This window comes from Giraffa tippelskirchi, chromosome 4 (genome assembly GCF_054371585.1).
Source record: "Giraffa tippelskirchi isolate mGirTip1 chromosome 4, T2T-mGirTip1v1.2.pri, whole genome shotgun sequence".
Classification (NCBI taxonomy): Eukaryota; Metazoa; Chordata; class Mammalia; order Artiodactyla; family Giraffidae; genus Giraffa; species Giraffa tippelskirchi.
Genome location: NC_137278.1, coordinates 172,158,171 through 172,174,875, shown reverse-complemented (window position 1 = coordinate 172,174,875; position 16,705 = coordinate 172,158,171). Strand labels below are relative to the sequence as shown.

Below are 16,705 nucleotides of genomic sequence, written 5' to 3'. Positions count from 1 at the left end.
TCCCTTCCTTCCAGAAGGGCACTTAAGGAGAAACAAGGTCATGGGAGGCGATCCTAGGGGATATGTGTGGGGTGACAGGGCAGGCCAGGGACCCCATGGCCCATGGGCAAGCTCCAATCCTCTGCTCCTTGGACAGTGGAGGGTATATATCTGTGTTGGGGGGAGATTTTTAATTATTAACACTTACCACATGGAGGTTAGATTTTAGGGGAACATGATTTCATCTAATCCATCCAACAACTCTAGTTATTGGTTATCGTGGACCCCATCTTAAGGATGGGAAAACAGAGACATTTAGCATTGACTCAAGGTCACACAGCCAGGGAGGGTTGGAATAGAGACTAGAACCCAGGACTGTCTGACCCCAGAGACTCTGCCATTCCTGCTACTGTCTCTCAGAAACATGAGTTTCTGTCCTTCCCTCCTACACTGACTGGAGGTTGCTGTCCCTAGAGGCCAGCTCTCAGTTCTGTACACGACTATGGCCATGCCCTGCACCCTTCGTGGTGGTGGCTTTCAGGAGTGTATACTGTGCTTTACAATCTGGAGATGGGTGAGGTTGAGGAATAATGTAAAGATGGAGACGCTGAGGCTCATGTGTAAAGTGACTTGTCTGAGAGGATAGAGAACAGTGGTCAAGCAAGGATCAGTTCACTTGCTCATTCATTCATTCAGTGACACGTTTGTGAGTACCTGCTATATGGTGGGCATTGAGTTAGACAAAGTGGTATAAAAATGAATAGGAGACAGTGCTAAGAGCTGACACAGATGGGGGTGTGGGGGCAACAGCAGCCCAGAGGAGGGATGGACTGACTTGAGGCTTGCAGGGTGGGTCAGCAGTGTCCCAGCAAAGCGGAAAGGCATTTCTGGTAAGAGCATAGGTGGCAACCCACCTGAGAACACTCAGCACCAGAGGGGAGCCGGGAGCAGGGGGATCTGGGTGAGGATGGGCGGGAAGGACAGGCAGGGGATCTTGAGCCAGGATTCCTACTCCTGACCTGAATGAAGGTCTCAGGGCTTCGGGAAAGAAAACCAGTGTCTGGGTCCCACCCTAGCTGAACAGACCAGATCCTCCAGTGGAGCTAGGCACAGGGTGTATGTTGAAACTCCACGGTGGGGTGGCGGGGTCCTAACACGCATCCTTGTGGAGAAGCACTGGCTGGACAGTGAGCAGACACTGACTGAGTTTTAGGTGGGAGCGGAGGTGTGAGGTGTGTGCTCTGGAAAAATCCTCCAGGGCTGTCACAGAGAAGAGGGGAGGCAGCCAAGGGGCCTCATGGAGGAGGGAGTGGAGGAGAACCCGAGGAAGACACTGGCCCTGGTGGGTGTGTGGGGGGCTCTGTCCCTGTGAGCTACTTGGAGAAGGAGCCAGAACAGACTGTCAATGAGGGGGAGGGCAGAGATGGGAGGGTGGGCAGAGCAAGAGTGAGGAAGGAGCTCTTGAGATGCAAAAGGAATAAGAGACAGGGCCCCAGGCATCTCAGATCCTCTCACCTTTGCCTTCACCCCACTGGGCAGGGCCCACCAGCAACGGCCTGCAGAAGGTAGACGTGCAGCTGATCCCGCAGGACCTGTGCAGCGAGGCCTACCGCTACCAGGTGACGCCCCGCATGCTGTGCGCCGGCTACCGCAAAGGCAAGAAGGATGCCTGCCAGGTGACTCCCGTGGAGTGGGCCGGAGGGCGGGGGAGACGGCACTGCTCTCATCACCCATGGCCCGGCCCTTGGCTCATAGCAGCCTGCAGCAGCCTCACGGCCAGGTGGGCTTGGCTGTCCCCACTTTGTGGATGAGGAAACTGAGGGTTGGGAGGTTGAGAGACTGGCTCCAGGTTGCAGGCCCCAGATCAGAAGAGACCCCGGGGGCCAGGTCTGAGACCCAACCGCAGCTCTGCTTCTTACCCTCTGAGAGGCACTTTGCCCAAGTGACCCAGCAGAGAGGACTAGGTGGAGCCCACAGAAGGGAGGCAGAGCTGGGCAGGGCGTTGGGACACACATTCAAGCTTCCATGACAACCAGGCCCCGCTGGAGGACAGGCTGGGTTGGTTCAGGCTCCCTCCATGTATCAGAGGCTTCCAAAGGGGATGTGATTTTCCTGCTGTCACTCTCAGAATATCCCCAGTAGTCCAGCCCTCTACCTGGAAGTGGATTCCTTTACCCTGACGTAGTCCTGTCTCTCCCCGCCTTACAGGGTGACTCGGGTGGCCCGCTGGTGTGCAAGGAGCCCAGTGGCCGTTGGTTCCTGGCAGGGCTGGTCAGCTGGGGTCTGGGCTGCGGCCGGCCCAACTATTTTGGCGTCTACACCCGCATCACTGGTGTGATCGGCTGGATCCAGCAGGTGCTGACTTGAGGAGCTTCCCCCCTGCAGAGCAGGGGCCTACCTCTTGGACTCAGAGAGCCCAGGACACCCACCGGGGGGTCGGGAGCAAGTATTCTGCAGGCAGCAGGGCCCGGAGGGGACAGGAGGTCGTGTCTTTCCTGTACCCCAACCTGCTGCCTGATATCAGCCTCAGTGAGGGTACAAGGAGGGAGGAGGGCCATCCGCTGGTGGTCCAGACCACCCCTGAGGGCCTGGGATGGTCACCAGTCCCGGATGGGGGGTTCTCATCCATGCTGTCCCCTCCTGATTCTCTCTTCTCCTCCCCCCTCCTCCACTGCTGACTTTGGGGGGAAGAGTTGAGCAGCGATCCTGTGGCTGCCAGGTCCCCCCCCACCACCACCCCTGCCCCAGTGCAAAGGCCATTGGGATGACAGTGGATTTCAGCCTTTGAAGCCCTCGGCCTAACCTGAGTGGTGGAGGAGGAAGGTGCTCCCATAGGAAGGGCCCTCAGAGTCCTGGAGACAGCCAAGTGGGCCAGCCACCACTTCAAGCCAAAGGGTGGGGAGCCCTGGGTCCAGGGTCCTCCCAACCTCTCCTGCCCCTTGGGACTTCACTGCCCATTCTCACCAGGAGGTGAGCTCAGCTGCCCTGTGGAATAAAGCTGTCTGACCCGAGGTCCTGCTCTGGGGGTTGAATGGGGCCCCAGCACCAATCTCATGCCCTTGACTGAACAGACCCTTGCTATCTGCTCAGCCTGTTGGCTAAGTGTCCAGAAGGCCATGGTGGGGTCAGTGGGGGGCAGGGCTGGCATCCAGGGCAGCTGCTTAGGTCCCAGGAGCTACCCTGGGAAGGCAGTGGTTGGGTGCCCCTCAGGTCAGAGTCGGGCTTCCCAGGTGGCGCTAGTGGTAAAGAATCCATCTGCCATGCAGGAGACACAAGAGACGCAGGGAAGATCCGTGGGTTGGGAAGATCCCCTGGAGTAGGAAATGGCACCCCACTTCAGTATTCTTGCTTGGAAAATCCCTCGGACAGAGGAACGTGGCGGGCTACAGTCCACTGGGCCAAAAGAGTCAGACGCACACAGGTCAGAGTCAGGGCTGGGACAAGTGATGGGCTCCTTCTGGAAGCCTGGGAGGAAACTGAGGGGCAGAGAGCCTCCTGATCGCACCAGGGAGGGGTCAGGAGTGGAGCCTGGGGTGGAAGCCCTGTCTCCTGATTCCCAGGTGACCACTTCTCTGTCTCAGGATCGCCTCTGCATTCTGCATCCCTTATTCAGCATCTCACAGGCTCTGACCACATGCCAAGTGCTGTATTGGAGTCATGGAGCTGCACAGAACTCAGCTCCTGATCTCAGGAAGGGTGGGATGGTGATCCAGTGTGAAGGGTTCTGGGGGAGGCAGCCCTTAACTCGAAAAGTCAAGGAGTGCTGCCTGGCGGAGACTTGAGTTGGGATTCAAAGGCAGCCAAGGTGGGGAAGAGCATTCCAGGCAGGGAACAGGATGTGCAAAGGCACAGAGTCCTCAAAGTCAGTGGCCTCTTAGGGAAAGTCAGTTGTTTTTAGTTGGGACAGAGGTTGGGGTTAGGGGGACTGAAAAGGAATTCATGGGGAGGGGCAAACTGAGATGAGATGGTAAAGAGCTTGGAGTGGAGCTAAAGATCTGATGCTGGGTGCTCTGGGGAGCCACAAAAGGTTCTAGAGTAGGAAAGTGACACATAAGTGGCTTCACATTTAGAACCAACACTGACATCAGCATGGAGAAAATGGGAGGCAGGGAGGCTGGTGAGGAGGCTGCTGTAGAACTCGAGAAGGAGGAGGCCTGGACAGAGCAGGGCAGTGGGGATGGACACAGCATTGAAGGACCTTCATTATCCTCCAGGTGCGTTGGTGGTGGGCGTAATCTGAGGACCTCTCCCGGCTGGGCTGGTGGAGGACCCATTGCCTGACCTCGGGCACCTGGGGAAGGAAAGGCGCTGGGAAGGTGTCATGAACTTAGGGTGCCTCTAGGAGGAAAATGTCCAGGAGGTAGGCAGAGCTTGAGGGAGATTTGGAGGAGGGATTTTCTAACCACCCTTCATGGAAGGTGGTCCAGGGAAGACTGAAGAGGTAGGGGAGACACACACACTGCAGAAGTGGGGGCCCAGAGTAGGAGGCTGAGGGTTGTGTCCAATGGCTGAAGGGGAGCTGGAACGGTGGAGTCTTAGCAGCCAAGGCTGTGGCCTGAGTGGGAGTGATCAAGGAGGGCCGCAGGGGGGTCTGGTGGAGGTGAGGAAGGGGGGCGTCAAGCACAGACAAATCTTCCTTGGAGCCTAACTGAGTGGGAGGAAGAGGAAGCGGGGAGCCTCGGCGGGGACCTGGTCTCCAGAGGGTTTGCAAAAGGAGACAAGGCGTGGCCACCGGAGCCACATGTGGGGAGCCCTCCACCTGCTGGGTCCTGCCTGTGGAGATGGAGCAGATGGAGCAGCTGCTATGGGGGGGCACCTTTGGGGAGGGGACAGGACCACCCCGGGGGCCCCTCAGTGGGGGAGCAGAACACTACCAGAGGGTGCTTTGCTAAAATGCAAATTCCTGGCCTTATCCTAGTCTTAGTGGAAATTGGGGGGGCGGGTGTAATCTGTTCTTTTAACAAGCCTTCTGGTGACCCTTTTGCAATTCAGAAGGTGAAGTCAACCCCAGAGAGCCAGGTAGCCCCAAGGGAAGCAGTGAGGACCCCCGGGCTGTCGAGTGGGCTTAGGAGGGCCTCTGCTTAGGGGATCACGGCTTTGCAGAGATGCCCCCCCACACCTGCAGTGCTAAACTGCTGGGGGACGGGGAGGGGGGAGGCAAGGTAGACACTCAGTAGGACCAGCACACAGTGAAGAAATTGGCCAGGTAGGGTGGGGGCGGGCGGGGCTTTGTCGGACTCTGAGAAGATGGAGGGGAGCCTGGGGGTTATATTTCTCAGGACTTGGGGCAGAGGGTGGAGGTGACCAGAAGGTATCACAGCGGGAAGCAGAGGGGACGTCCTGGGAGGTTAGGATGGAGCGGAGGTGGCAGGGCAAAGCTGGGAAGCAGAAGGCCAGCTGAATGGTGAGGTGAGGTAGGGAAACTCCAGATGCCTGGAAGCCCAGCTCCCCATCCCTCAGCATCCCAGCTAATCCAGGTCTGCCTGGAGGCCGTGAGAGACTGAGTAACCCCGGGGGCAGAGCCTTAGAAGTCACCTCATCCAACCCCTTGCTTTTACCCATGAGGAAACAAACCCAGAGAGGGGCAGATACTTTCCAAAGTTCACCCAGCAAGGCAGCGTTGGTCCCCTGGACTCCCACCCACGGGACAGAGGATCCAGCCATGATGCTCCCCTTCAACACACATGGGAGAGTGACAACAGGCAGGTCCCAGGACTTTAGGAAAAAGCCCCATTATCTTTGGGCTGTCTATCCCACCTTAAGTTTAGCCCCTGATCCAAGGGACTTCCCCAGTGATTCAGCAGGTAAAGAATCCACCTGCAATGCAGGAGACATGGGTTCAATCCCTGGGTCAGGAAGATCCCCTGGAGGAAGAAATGGCAACTCACTCCAGTATTCTTACCTGGAAAGTCCCATGGACAGAGAAGCCTGGTGGACTCATCCACAGGGTCACAAGAATCGGACGCAACTAAGTGCACAGAGCGCTGTCCCCAAATGTGGCCCAGAGAAAGGGAGGGAGCCAGGCTGGCTGTTTCTTCAGGTTTTATTACACGATGGGGTTGGACACAACTGAGAAGCAAGTACCTGGCCCAGAAGCCCATAAACGTGAGAGGCCCCTCGCTCAGCCCCTGCTAGCCCCAGAGTCTCCCCTGGGTGGAGGCAGGACGGTCCCCTTTCCCTTGTCATCAGTTCCTGAGGGGCCCCGCTGCCCCTGTTGAATCAGTGCCTGCCTCCCTCCTGGCCAGGTCACTCTGCGCCCAGCAGAACAGATGGCAGGGATGGGGTGGGCGTGGGGACCAGCCAAGCTGAAGGCCAAGTCATCCATCCCCTTCTTCCGATATGGCCAACACCCAGGCCTTTCACTCCCACTAATCCCTGCATCTCTCTCCCAGGCCAGCCTGCGTTTTACACCCTCCCTGAGGGCCTTCAGGGCCCTCGCTCCTCTTGGTAACCTCACAACAACCTTGTGAGGTAGGTAGGGCAGGACGTGACCCATGTGACACACAGGGAGACTAAGGCTCAAGGAGGTGATGTGACTGGGCTGGGGGGGAGCGTAGTATTTGCCATGCAGCTGGGGGCCCTCGGGGCAGGGATGTGGGGGCCTGGGAGACACAGCTGGACAACATCACACTTCGGCCACAGGCAGGCAGCTCCGCCCAGGGGTCCCAGGGCCCACCTCAGGACTTGAGAGGTCCCTGCGGGCCCCCTCCCAGACCCCAGAGGCAGGGGTGAATGACATCCCCCGGGGTGTAGACAGAGGTGACAGCGGGGAGAGCTCTTCCTCTGCCTCGGGCCAGGGGCCCACCCCGTGGTACAAAAATAAAGGATTTCCGAAAGGAACCCCAAGTCCCTGGAGGCGATCTGGGGCCTCACATCCGGGTGCCTCTGGCTTGTAACAGCTAGAAAATAAGAGGGGCAGGGGGACGGGATGGGGTGGTCAGAACACCAGGAGGGGGACGAGGGGGTGGGACCAGTGAGGAGAGGGGAGTGCAGGGCCAGGAGAAGGGCAGAGGGGAGATTGAAATGGAAGGGGGGGTGGGTGGGGGAGACAGGGAGAGAGAAAGAGTTAGGTGAGTCACTAGGTCCTTTCTGGGAGGAAGGAGGAGGGCTGAGGCCCAGAAAAAGTGGATTCAGAGCTGAGGAGGTGGGGATAGAGGAAGGGGACCCGGCTTGCCTGTCTGGGAACTCCATGCCCCACCTTGGGCTGGGTGGTGGCCTCCTAGGAGTCCATATTCTGCCAAGACTCTGGCTTGGGGAGTGAAGGCCAAGGGAGGCTGGTCACCAGTGTCTCAGGCAAAAGGTCACGGAGAACAGCTGTCTGTCCCCATTTTAGAGGCAACTGTGGCCCAGAGAGGGACAGTGACTTGCCCAAGGTCACACAGCAGGTAGATAAGATGGAGTGGGGGCTTCCGGGCTCCTGGCCAGGGCTTCTTCTGCCACAGCCCCATCCTTAGCCAGCTCCCGCTGACTCCTCCTAGGCCACGGGCATCCCAGTGTGGCCTGTCCTTCCCAGCCCCACAGAAACCGGGGACCCAGTGCCCCGAGGCTGTGATTAGGAGTCCTGGGTGTCAGGGATGAGGTTTGGGCACCTGGCTTCAGTCTCCCTTCCCTCCTTCCCAGCGTGGCTCTGGTGCTGATGGGCAGGTGGGAGAGAATTTCCTCCCCTTCTTATCTGCTCTCAGAGCCTCATACCCAAGGCCAGGATAGGCTGAGAAACTTGGGTGAGGGGAGAAAATCAGCCGGAAGTTCGGCTCAAGTTCAAGAAACAAGAGATGAGCACCCTTCTGGCTTCTGCCCCTCCCTCCAGCTCCGCCAAGCTACGAACCAGGCGTGGCAGCTCTGGGGGCAGGCGAGGGGCTCAGGAGAGGCCCTCCCTGCAAGCACCGCCTCAGGTCTGAGGGGGTGCAGACAGAAACCTGCAAGGAGGAAACGTGAGGAGGAGGTGAGGAGGTGAAGCGCTGGAGCAGGGCGGCCCCGCCTCAGACGTGGCCGGCAGGGGGCGCCGAGGAGGTGCAGCTGCGCCCCTCCCCCCCGGGCCGGGAGGCAGGCGGTGCCAGAAGGGGTGCAGGAGGCGGCAGGCAGGGTGCTCTGGGATGCGGGGCCGGGGCGCCTGGGTGGAGGGCGCAGGAGGCTGGGACCAGGGCAGCCCCGGGATGGAGGTGTGAGCAGGCAGAGAGAAAACCCGGACAGGGGCAGAGAGGGAAGAGGCAGGGTGTAGGTGAGATCCAGGAGGAAGAAGAGGTGGATGAAGATGAGGCAGGACCTCCGGCGGAGAGCGGAGGAGGAGGAGGCGGTGGTGGGAGGGAGAAAAGGTTAGCGGGATCCTGAGATGACTGGGCTGCAAAGAGAAAGTGAGAGAAGGGATGGTTATGCAGGTGAGGCGCCAGGCATGCGGCTGAGCTAACCCTGGTGGGCCCGCCCGACCCCCGGCCGCCCCCGGGACCCCAGGTTCTGCAGCTGGCTCCAGCAGGGAGCGGGCGGGAGGCGCCGGCTTCTACTAGCAATCATTCTCCTCGGGGGTTGGCTGCACCTTTCTCCTGCGTATCTGCCTCCACCTGCACCTCCTGCTCCTGCTGCTGCTCCAGCTGCTCCTCCGCGCTCTGTGAACCAGCCGGCGGACCCAGGGAAGAAAGAGCGCAGAACTGACCGGGGGACCGGGGCCTGCTGGCGGCCGGCCCCGAGGGCCCCCGTCACAGGGTGAAGGGGAGGGGCAAGAGAAGGGTGACCTCCAGGGGAGAGGAGAGCTACAGCCACAGAAGCCGAGGCATCGTGTCCGGTGGGGAGGGGCCTAGGGGAACCAGCGGGAAGGTGGGGACCTGCTGAGGATGCTGGCGGCTGGGCCCGGCCACTGTGACAGCGGTGGAAGACGAAGAGGGTGGGTGTGTGGCTGGGATATCCTTGAGGGGCGCCCAGGAAGGCCTCATTTTAGAAGGACCAACCCAGAGTACATATGAGGCCAGGGAAGGCCCAGGGCAGACACCAGCCAGATCTGAGATGCCAGCACCAGCTCTGACATCCCAGATCCCGAGGTCTCTCCCAGAGAGGCAGGAGCAGCCGGCTCACCCTGCACCCCTGCAAGGCCACGTCAGCCACTGGCCCTGCTGGGGGTGGCATGGGCAGGGGAAATCACAGCACAAGGAGGCAGACAAACAGACGGGAAGCAGAGTTCCTAAGTCTTCACCACACAGGGACAGGCTTCTAGAAGGAACGCTCTCCTTTCTTCCCAGCCTGGTTGCTGCCTGCCCCGCTGGTCCCACCCTGGGCTTCTGAGGCTTCTAACCAACTCGGGGTCCAGGGTGATAGGACCGTCAATTAACCCCCTCCCTGCAGCCAGCTAAGGCTGCCTCACAGGCCAGGATGGAAACACAGGGCTGGACCCTGAGGGCTCCAGACCCTTCTGCTGTTGAGCCCTAGGTGGGGAGCCTACAGGAGGGGCAGAATGAACAGATTCGGCTTCCCTGCCCCAGCCCTGGTCCCCGGGAACTAAACTGGCCCCCTGGATCCCAGAAGTTCCATGCTGGTGGTCCACCCCCTCACTTCTCTGAGAACACAACCAAAGTGCACAGAGAGGATGGGACCTGTCCAAGGTCACACAGAGCACTCACACCAAGCCCAGACCCCTAGTCCAGTTCATTCCCCCTGTGCCACACTGCCCCGTGGCCACCATGTGACCACCATCCAAGTAACATCTAAGTCCACTCTGGCTACACCCTGGGGCTAATCTCATCTCACTGTCCCCAGAGCCTGGGCCTGGGTAACTGGCGTGGGCAGACAGGACCATGGGTGGCATGGGATGGATGGCATTGGCTGTGATCAGGGGGTCAGGCGTGTACAGCAGGAGGGAGAAAGAAGAAGCACAGATGGCCAGGCAGAGGGCAGCAAGGGGAGGGAGGGAAGGCAGGGAGGCTGAGGTCGGGTGGGGGGCTCACCTTGGTTTTGCGGCTGGACTCAGAGCTCAGCCCATGTGGGGAGCTGTAGAGCTCCTTGGACACCACGCACAGGAACTCTGCCTGGTCCTCACTGCCATAGTTGTAGGAGGAGCCAATGTTCACCAGCTGGAGGGATGGGGTGTAAGGAGAAAATGATTGGTCAGGTGGGGTGGAGGGCAGGGGTGGGCAAACATTGGCACTTGTCAAGATACTGACTGTGCCCTGATCTTGCTGCTCCATTCAGGCCCATCCCCCTGGCTTTCCAGAGGGCACCTCTGGCCCAAAGTCAGAGTCCTCTCCACCTCCCCCACCTATGCCTCTGGTCAATTTCCAGGGCCAGCCTCCCCACATGGCTTGGCTAGGCCTGATCCTTAGAGGAAGACGGTTATCATTGCTATTTCTCCCCCACTCAGCCTAGTCCCAGATCTAGCAGGCCACTTCCAGAAGCAGGCAGAGGTCTGTAACAGGCAGACTGTGCTCCTGTGTCCCGGGTGTGGCTGAAGCAGCCCCAGAACCAGGTAGCAGGATGGAGTCCACATGACCTGGTGGAGCCCCATAAAATATCCTGTTTGCGCTCAGAAGCAGAGGTAGACCAGGTCACCCGTTCCTTAGGCCAGTGGTGCCTGGCATGTTTGTTCAGCCTCTGAGAGCCCATGCAATTGCCAAAGACTCTCACCTAGAGAGGAGAGAAAAGCAGCCCCACTTTTGGTCTGGGATCCCTAAAATAACTACATCTGCAGGCCCCTCCTGGCTGATAAAAGCTCTGCACACAGTGGGTCTCATTCAGCCCCCAGGGACCCTCATCCTGCAGACAGAGAGGAAAACCAGCCCCTTTGGCAGATGAGGCCTGGAGAGGTGGTCATGTCCCACAGCCAGAATGAGTGGAACAGGATTTGAATCCAGGACCCTGAGTCCTCTCTGGAATCCTACAGAGTCAAATGCTTCTAATAATTCATAGGATGCTAGCTAGCTTCAGTGTTTCGAGGCCTACCCTGGACTAGAGACTTGATCCATGGTCTTTCTAATCTACGCAATGTTCTGGCAAAAGAAGCACTACTGGCCTGTGTCACAGATTGGGAAACTGAGGCCAAGAGAGAGATGACTGCTCAAGGTCACAGAGCACATCAGTGGTGAAGCCTAGATGTGAATCCAGGCCTCCAGTTCCTGGACTGGGCTTGTTCCTCCCCCCCAGGCCTGGCCATCCTGGGGAGCCTGGCTTCCTCTCCCTTCAACCTTCAGGTGTGAGAGGGCTTGTGTGGATAAAAGGCAGCCCAACCCTTCTCTTCTCTAAGGGCCAATCTGACCTTGGGTTGGCTTGCTGGCTCTGACCCTCTGGAAACCTGAGAGAGGTGTGACGTCAACTGGATTACTAGGGCAACCTGTTTGATAAAAATCTCTCCTGGCTGGTAAACTGCATCAGGACTGGGAGGAAATGCAGGTCACCATGAATACCTCAGGGGAAGCTGCTGCTCTGTGCTTCTGAAGGTGGCCATGCTTGGAACTGGGCATGTTCCTTGCGAGGACCTGGAATCTATGCCTGCGGAGTTGCTACAGAGGTGTGGCCCCCAGGGGACCTCCGCTGTCTTCTGTGGATCTTGTCTCCTCTCATCAGAGCTGTCACTTGGGGGACAGAGACTCACACTTCGGTGTAGACGCTACCCAGCTCCTGGGAGGACTCCTGCTGAAGAGGCTTCGCCAGAGTTGCCTTGTGGCCCTTGGGGCTTCCCTTGTCTCTCCTTCCCAATCCATCTGCTGCCAAGTGTGGCCTTTCTTAATCTTGTTTGTTTGCCTTAAGAAGACTCCTGGGTAGGGGCTGTGGTGGGGAACGCCAAGGCTGGGGCTGTGGGAAGGGAGAAATTTGCTTTGCCTGGAGCCCGTGCGCTCCACCCACCTGCTCGAAGCGCCAACCATCAGACATGGTGGAGACCATCTGTGTCAGCTCCTCCTCCTGGCATTGCAGCACACGGTACACGTGCTTGGGTGGGACCTGTGGGCAGAGGGCGACGTGGAGGGCACCTTGTGGGAGTGCCTAGCATCTCGGAATGGGAGAGCACCTGCTCTTCACCTACCCTCTACCCCTAAGAAGGACAGAGGGAGGGGATGGGGTTGGGGTGGTAAGCCAGAACCCACGTTCTGAGTAACTATGATGCGCCAGGCACTCAACATGTATGATTTCACTTAATCTCTCCAAAAACCCTAGGAAGGTTCATGGAAGCTCTGAGAAGGTTAGTTACTGGCCCAATGTCACCCAGCTAAAGAGCTGCAGAACCAGAATTGGGATACAGGTGATACAAGGGGCAAGGAGGAAGGGCTTAGGAGGTATCCTGGGTCACTAACTGAGGCAGGTCCTCCAGGAGACGGAGCACCCCCTCTTCAAGCTCCTGGGGAGAGGAGGACAGTGGAAGACAGTGACTCCCTACCCATCTTTCATCCTCTACCTCTCCCCCAGGGTGGGAAGAGAGTCCCACCAGCTCCTCCTACAGACTAGCCACTTAGGCCCAGGGTCCAAGCTCAGACATGCCAGCTCCAGGGGGCCATTTGAGGCTATGAAATGGATGGTGTACTAATCCCCATTGCCCCTACAGGGCCCCCTGTACCCTCACAGTGACTCCATATTGCCTGTGAGGAAGGGAAGGGTGGGCAGTTCTCAGCACCTCTATATGCCACAAAAGGAAATCAGGGTCCAGAGAGTGGCATGACTAGCCCAAGGTCACACAGCAAACAGAGCCAAGGCAGGAACAGAACCTGGTATATGTCTCCCAGCCTGGGGCTTTGCGGGGCGATGTGGGAGCTGGATAACCCCTTACAGGGCATCTCGGCCTTCCAAAGAAAAGCTAGTTCTGCCTTTCCTGACCTTCCTTCTGTCCCCGCTCCCCACCACCCCCTGCTCTGGCCACGGATGCTGCCATGCTGCCCCCTGACCTGTGTGACGGTGTAATCCTTTTCCTCCATCCGGTCTTTGATGATGCGGATCAGTGGGCCAATGTTGTAGAATTCTGCTTCCTCCAGGACCCCTGACACAGAGCAGCACCCCCATCACTCCCACTGCCTCCATGCCCCATTCTCGCCTTGTCCCTCCATCCCCACCCCCTGCTCAAGTCACACTAGGGTGATGAGCCTCTCTGAGTTCAGGGGTCAGGCAAGAGGGAACACTTCCTTCTTGGGGACCCACACTCTCTATAGCAGGGCTAAGAGGCTGCCATTCAACCGCACCATATCCCTGCTGTGCTGGGCACAGTGACCCGGGACACCTGCCAGTCCCCCAGTCTGGGGCTAACCAGAGGCAGCAGGCCTGTGGGACTGGACCCTAGAAGGCCACAGTGAGAGGAGCCTTGGCTGACTCCTGATTACATGCTCCCACTGATAAAGCACATGCTAAGTGGCAGGCACCATGCCAGGCATGTTGCACTCTTTACTGTAGTTAATTCTCAGCACGAGAAGTAGGTACTTTCATCAACCGCACCGAGCAAACAGGGAAGCCAAGGGCCAGGCAAAGCAGTAGCTGTGCAACACCCTACACCCAGCACACAGCAGAGCTGGGTTCACACTCAAGTTCCTCTGCCCTCCAGTCCCACTAAGTGCACGATCTCTGTATATGTGCATCTCCCTGACCAACCACACTTCACAGTCTGCAGAGCCCGTCCTGTGCTCATCACAAGCCCCAGGGTGTTCTTGTCCCCCTGCAGCTAAGGGAACAGACAATCTTAGAGACTGAGCAAGTCCCTCTCTGATGAAGGGGACAGCCCTCAGCCTTTGGACTCCCCTCAGCTCCTCAGGGCAGGGACACTTCTGGTCCTTTCACAGCTGGCCTCTGGGCTCCTGGGGGACAGGACCCATGTCTGATGTCCCTGGCTGTCCCCAGTGCTCACATCCACCTAACACAGAGGAGACGGTCAGTGAGTGCTACTGCCAAGATGCCCCCCATGGAGCCCTACAGATGACAGACAAAAAACTCTGTATCACAGGTCCCTGGTGCCAGGCATGGCACTAAGTGACGCACTTGTATTCACTCCTTTTATCTTCACAGCAGCTCAGCGAGGTGGGTGTTATTGTCACCCCATTCCACAGATGCAGGCATGGAGGCACAAGGGGATAAGTGACTTTCTAGGGTTCACACAACAAGTCAGTTTCCTGCCAAACCCCCGGCCCCTTGGAGCAGGGTCCTAGTCCTGTCTGAAGGTGCTGGGAATGCCAGGGCTTTGACAAACCCAGAACCTGTAAACAGGTGTTAGCTGTGACGCTGGAATGTTTACCTCCCTTCCCCGTGGGAGTGGCTTTCGGGCCCAGGCCACGCCCATGGTGTCTGCTCCCCCAGGGGCCCCCAGGAAAGCTGTGGGGCTCCCAGAGCCGATGCCTAGAATGGGCTCTGATTCTGAAGCCCTGGTCCTCTAGAGAGCCACCTGGCCTCTAGATCACCATGCCCCACAGGGGTCAGGAGGAAAGACTGTGGGGCTGAGTCAGGAGGGAGGGGCTGTGTTAGACCCCTTCAGGGTACAAGCCCCGGGACTTGCAATGTCTGTTTTCCCAGAACACATCCCTAATGGAGATCACCGCCCCACTTTATACACAGAGTGGAGACTCAGAAAGGAAAAGTGACATGTCCAAGCTGGCCTGACTGGGTCAGCTGACCCAAAGCCACACCCTGTGCCCTAAGGAAAAATGGGCTTGGCACTCACCTATAGTCCCTGCTCCAGGCTGGGGTTCTGCCAAGAAGCCATTCTCCCAGGCACGGGCTTCCCTGCCATCTGCTGGGCCAGGAAGTGGACATCTAAAGGGCCTCAGCTACCCGGCCTGGGAGGGACCAAACGCCCGCTGGGGAGCAGCCTTCCCACTCCCCTTTCTCCACCCACAACCAGCACTGTGCAGCAGAGGCTGTCAGATCTCGGGAAGAGTCACCCGTTTCACCTCCCTGCTGACTGTGAGCCCTCACCAGGCATCTGAGATACCTGATCACTCAAAGAAAGAGGCATACCTCTTCCCATGGCCATTTCTACCCCCACCTGGCTCACCACTGGCTTCCCAGGAAGCCAGGGGAAAGGACATCCCTGCCCCCAGCGGAGGCTGCCAGCCTCACGGGCTTCCTCTCTCTTTTGCCTATGTTTCTGCCACTTCCTCAGAAGTCCACCCAGCGGAAGCACCCAGTGGAAGCATGGGCCAGTCACCTTGGCCCTAGGCTCAGCCTGGGCAGAGGCTTTGGCATCCAGTCCTATCTGAGATGAGAAGAAGCAGGAAACATGGAAGAAAACAGACATCTCCTTTGGATGGGAGAAATGACTTTGGACCTCCATGGAAGGCCCTGGCAGGCTAGAGAAGACAGGCTTAGGATGCAGGCCCTGGCCAGCCCCCTGGACCAACTTACCCTCCTCGGCCATGTCCTTGTCTAGCACCAGCTTGCCATGCCGGAGGAAGTTGAGGATGGGCCCAAAGTAGGTGGGGTCACGGTCGATGAGGTAGGCCCCCGTCTCATCCTACAAAGGCAAGGGGCACAGGCAGTGAGAAAAGAGTGAGCCCCACTTCCCTCCTGACCCTGCACACACCCCCAGTAAAGGATAGAGGGAGGGTGGGTGGGGGCACAGTGTTTGCTCCAGAACAGAGTGGTATGATGAGTAAAAGGGCCTTGGGGTCAGATACAGCTAGGTTCAGATCCTGCCTCTGTCTTTTCCTGACTTTGTGACTTCAGGTCAGTGACTTGACCTCTCTGAGCCTTGCTCCTCTCCCCCACAACCAGGGAGAACTGTGAGCAGCCAGTGAAGTTTCAGTGGCACCCAATCCAGTGTAGGCTCAGGGATCGTCCCTCTTAGAGGTTGTTCCCTGAAGCCAGCCCTACACCATCTCCACCAGATCCCCAGTCATTCTGGGGATGTTTACAAGTTTCCAAAGGAGCTGCTATCTCATTGGATACCCTCAGCCTGCAGGGATGCTTGAGAGGGTTTCAGTGCAACTCTACAGAGAGAAGACGGAGACATCACCAGGTAAAGGGACTTGCCCAAGGTCACACCATCAGGTCAGGAAATGGGAGAGAGGGGGCCTTAGAGGTCATCGCCAGACCAGCCCCCTGGGGTTACAGACAGGAGGCTGAGCTGGAGCAGGGAAGGATCTTACCCAAGGTCATGTAGGCAGTTTGCAGCAGAACTGAGATGGGAACCCAGAAATGGTGCCCCAGGCCAGCGTTCCTCCCCATGAAGCCCAGCTCAGAAGGAACCTGGGATTCCTCCACCCAGCTCCCTGTACCCCTAGGCCACCCACACCCCAAAGGGCAGGTAGAAGCAGACTCAGTAACTCCTGTGATGCAGGAGTCCAGTTTGGGCAGGAGAGAAGGCCCTTCATGTCTGTCCTCCCCACAGCCCCAGAGGAACTGGAGAGACCTTATCCAACAGTCTCCTGGGTGGGGAGCCCAGGGCAGAGCTCAAAAGCTCCAAATGGCCCCAGCCTGGCGTTGTCCTGTTGCCAAGGCAATGGGCACGTCGCTCACTCTCTGATCCACTTCCTTCTCCCCTCCTCCGACCAGTTCTTCTTGCCTCCAGCCCTGCGAGGAGGCCTGGCTGGATAGCCAGATTCCAGCGAGCGAGGGCTCCCCAACAGCCGCCCACCCCGAGGGCCTCACCCGGTCGGACTGCAGCTCTTCCCCCTGGCATAGGCGGCTGAGGAAGGACTTCTGCTCGCGGCACAGCGTCTGCCTGGTGGTCAGGAACACCGTGCCCCCCACGTTGAGCCGCACCCACTTGCCCCAGCCGCCAGCCCCCGCCGGCGGCGTTGCCTCACCGGCCTCCATCCTCATCGCTCTTCCCAGCGTCTGC

At 58.5% G+C, this 16,705-nt stretch overlaps 2 protein-coding genes across 6 annotated transcripts in view; one reads left to right on the top strand and one right to left on the bottom strand.

Moving 5' to 3' along the window:
- The window catches only part of TMPRSS6 (transmembrane serine protease 6), a 49,926-nt gene extending 46,936 nt beyond the window's left edge, over positions 1-2,990 (top strand). For both annotated transcript variants that reach the window (XM_081596385.1, XM_081596384.1), the window contains exons 16-17: positions 1,519-1,655; positions 2,188-2,990. In XM_081596385.1, coding sequence (XP_081452511.1) covers positions 1,519-1,655; positions 2,188-2,346 — 296 coding nt within the window. In that variant the 3' untranslated portion in view covers positions 2,347-2,990. The remainder of the gene's footprint in view (positions 1-1,518; positions 1,656-2,187) is intronic.
- Positions 2,991-6,004: 3,014 nt separating this feature from the next.
- Positions 6,005-16,705, bottom strand: KCTD17 (potassium channel tetramerization domain containing 17). Of its 4 annotated transcripts, XM_081596379.1 has the most exons (9): positions 16,513-16,705; positions 15,268-15,376; positions 12,831-12,922; positions 11,800-11,895; positions 9,909-10,034; positions 8,510-8,579; positions 8,243-8,317; positions 7,805-7,895; positions 6,005-6,878 (listed from the first exon to the last, which is right to left on the bottom strand). In XM_081596379.1, the coding sequence occupies exons 1-9, from the start codon at positions 16,684-16,686 to the stop codon at positions 6,605-6,607; spliced, it is 1,107 nt and encodes a 368-aa protein (XP_081452505.1). In that variant the 5' UTR covers positions 16,687-16,705; the 3' UTR covers positions 6,005-6,604. The 4 variants fall into 4 exon arrangements, with proteins under 4 accessions (XP_081452505.1, XP_081452507.1, XP_081452506.1 ...); XM_081596381.1 differs by lacking the exon at positions 8,243-8,317; XM_081596380.1 differs by lacking the exons at positions 7,805-7,895; positions 8,243-8,317.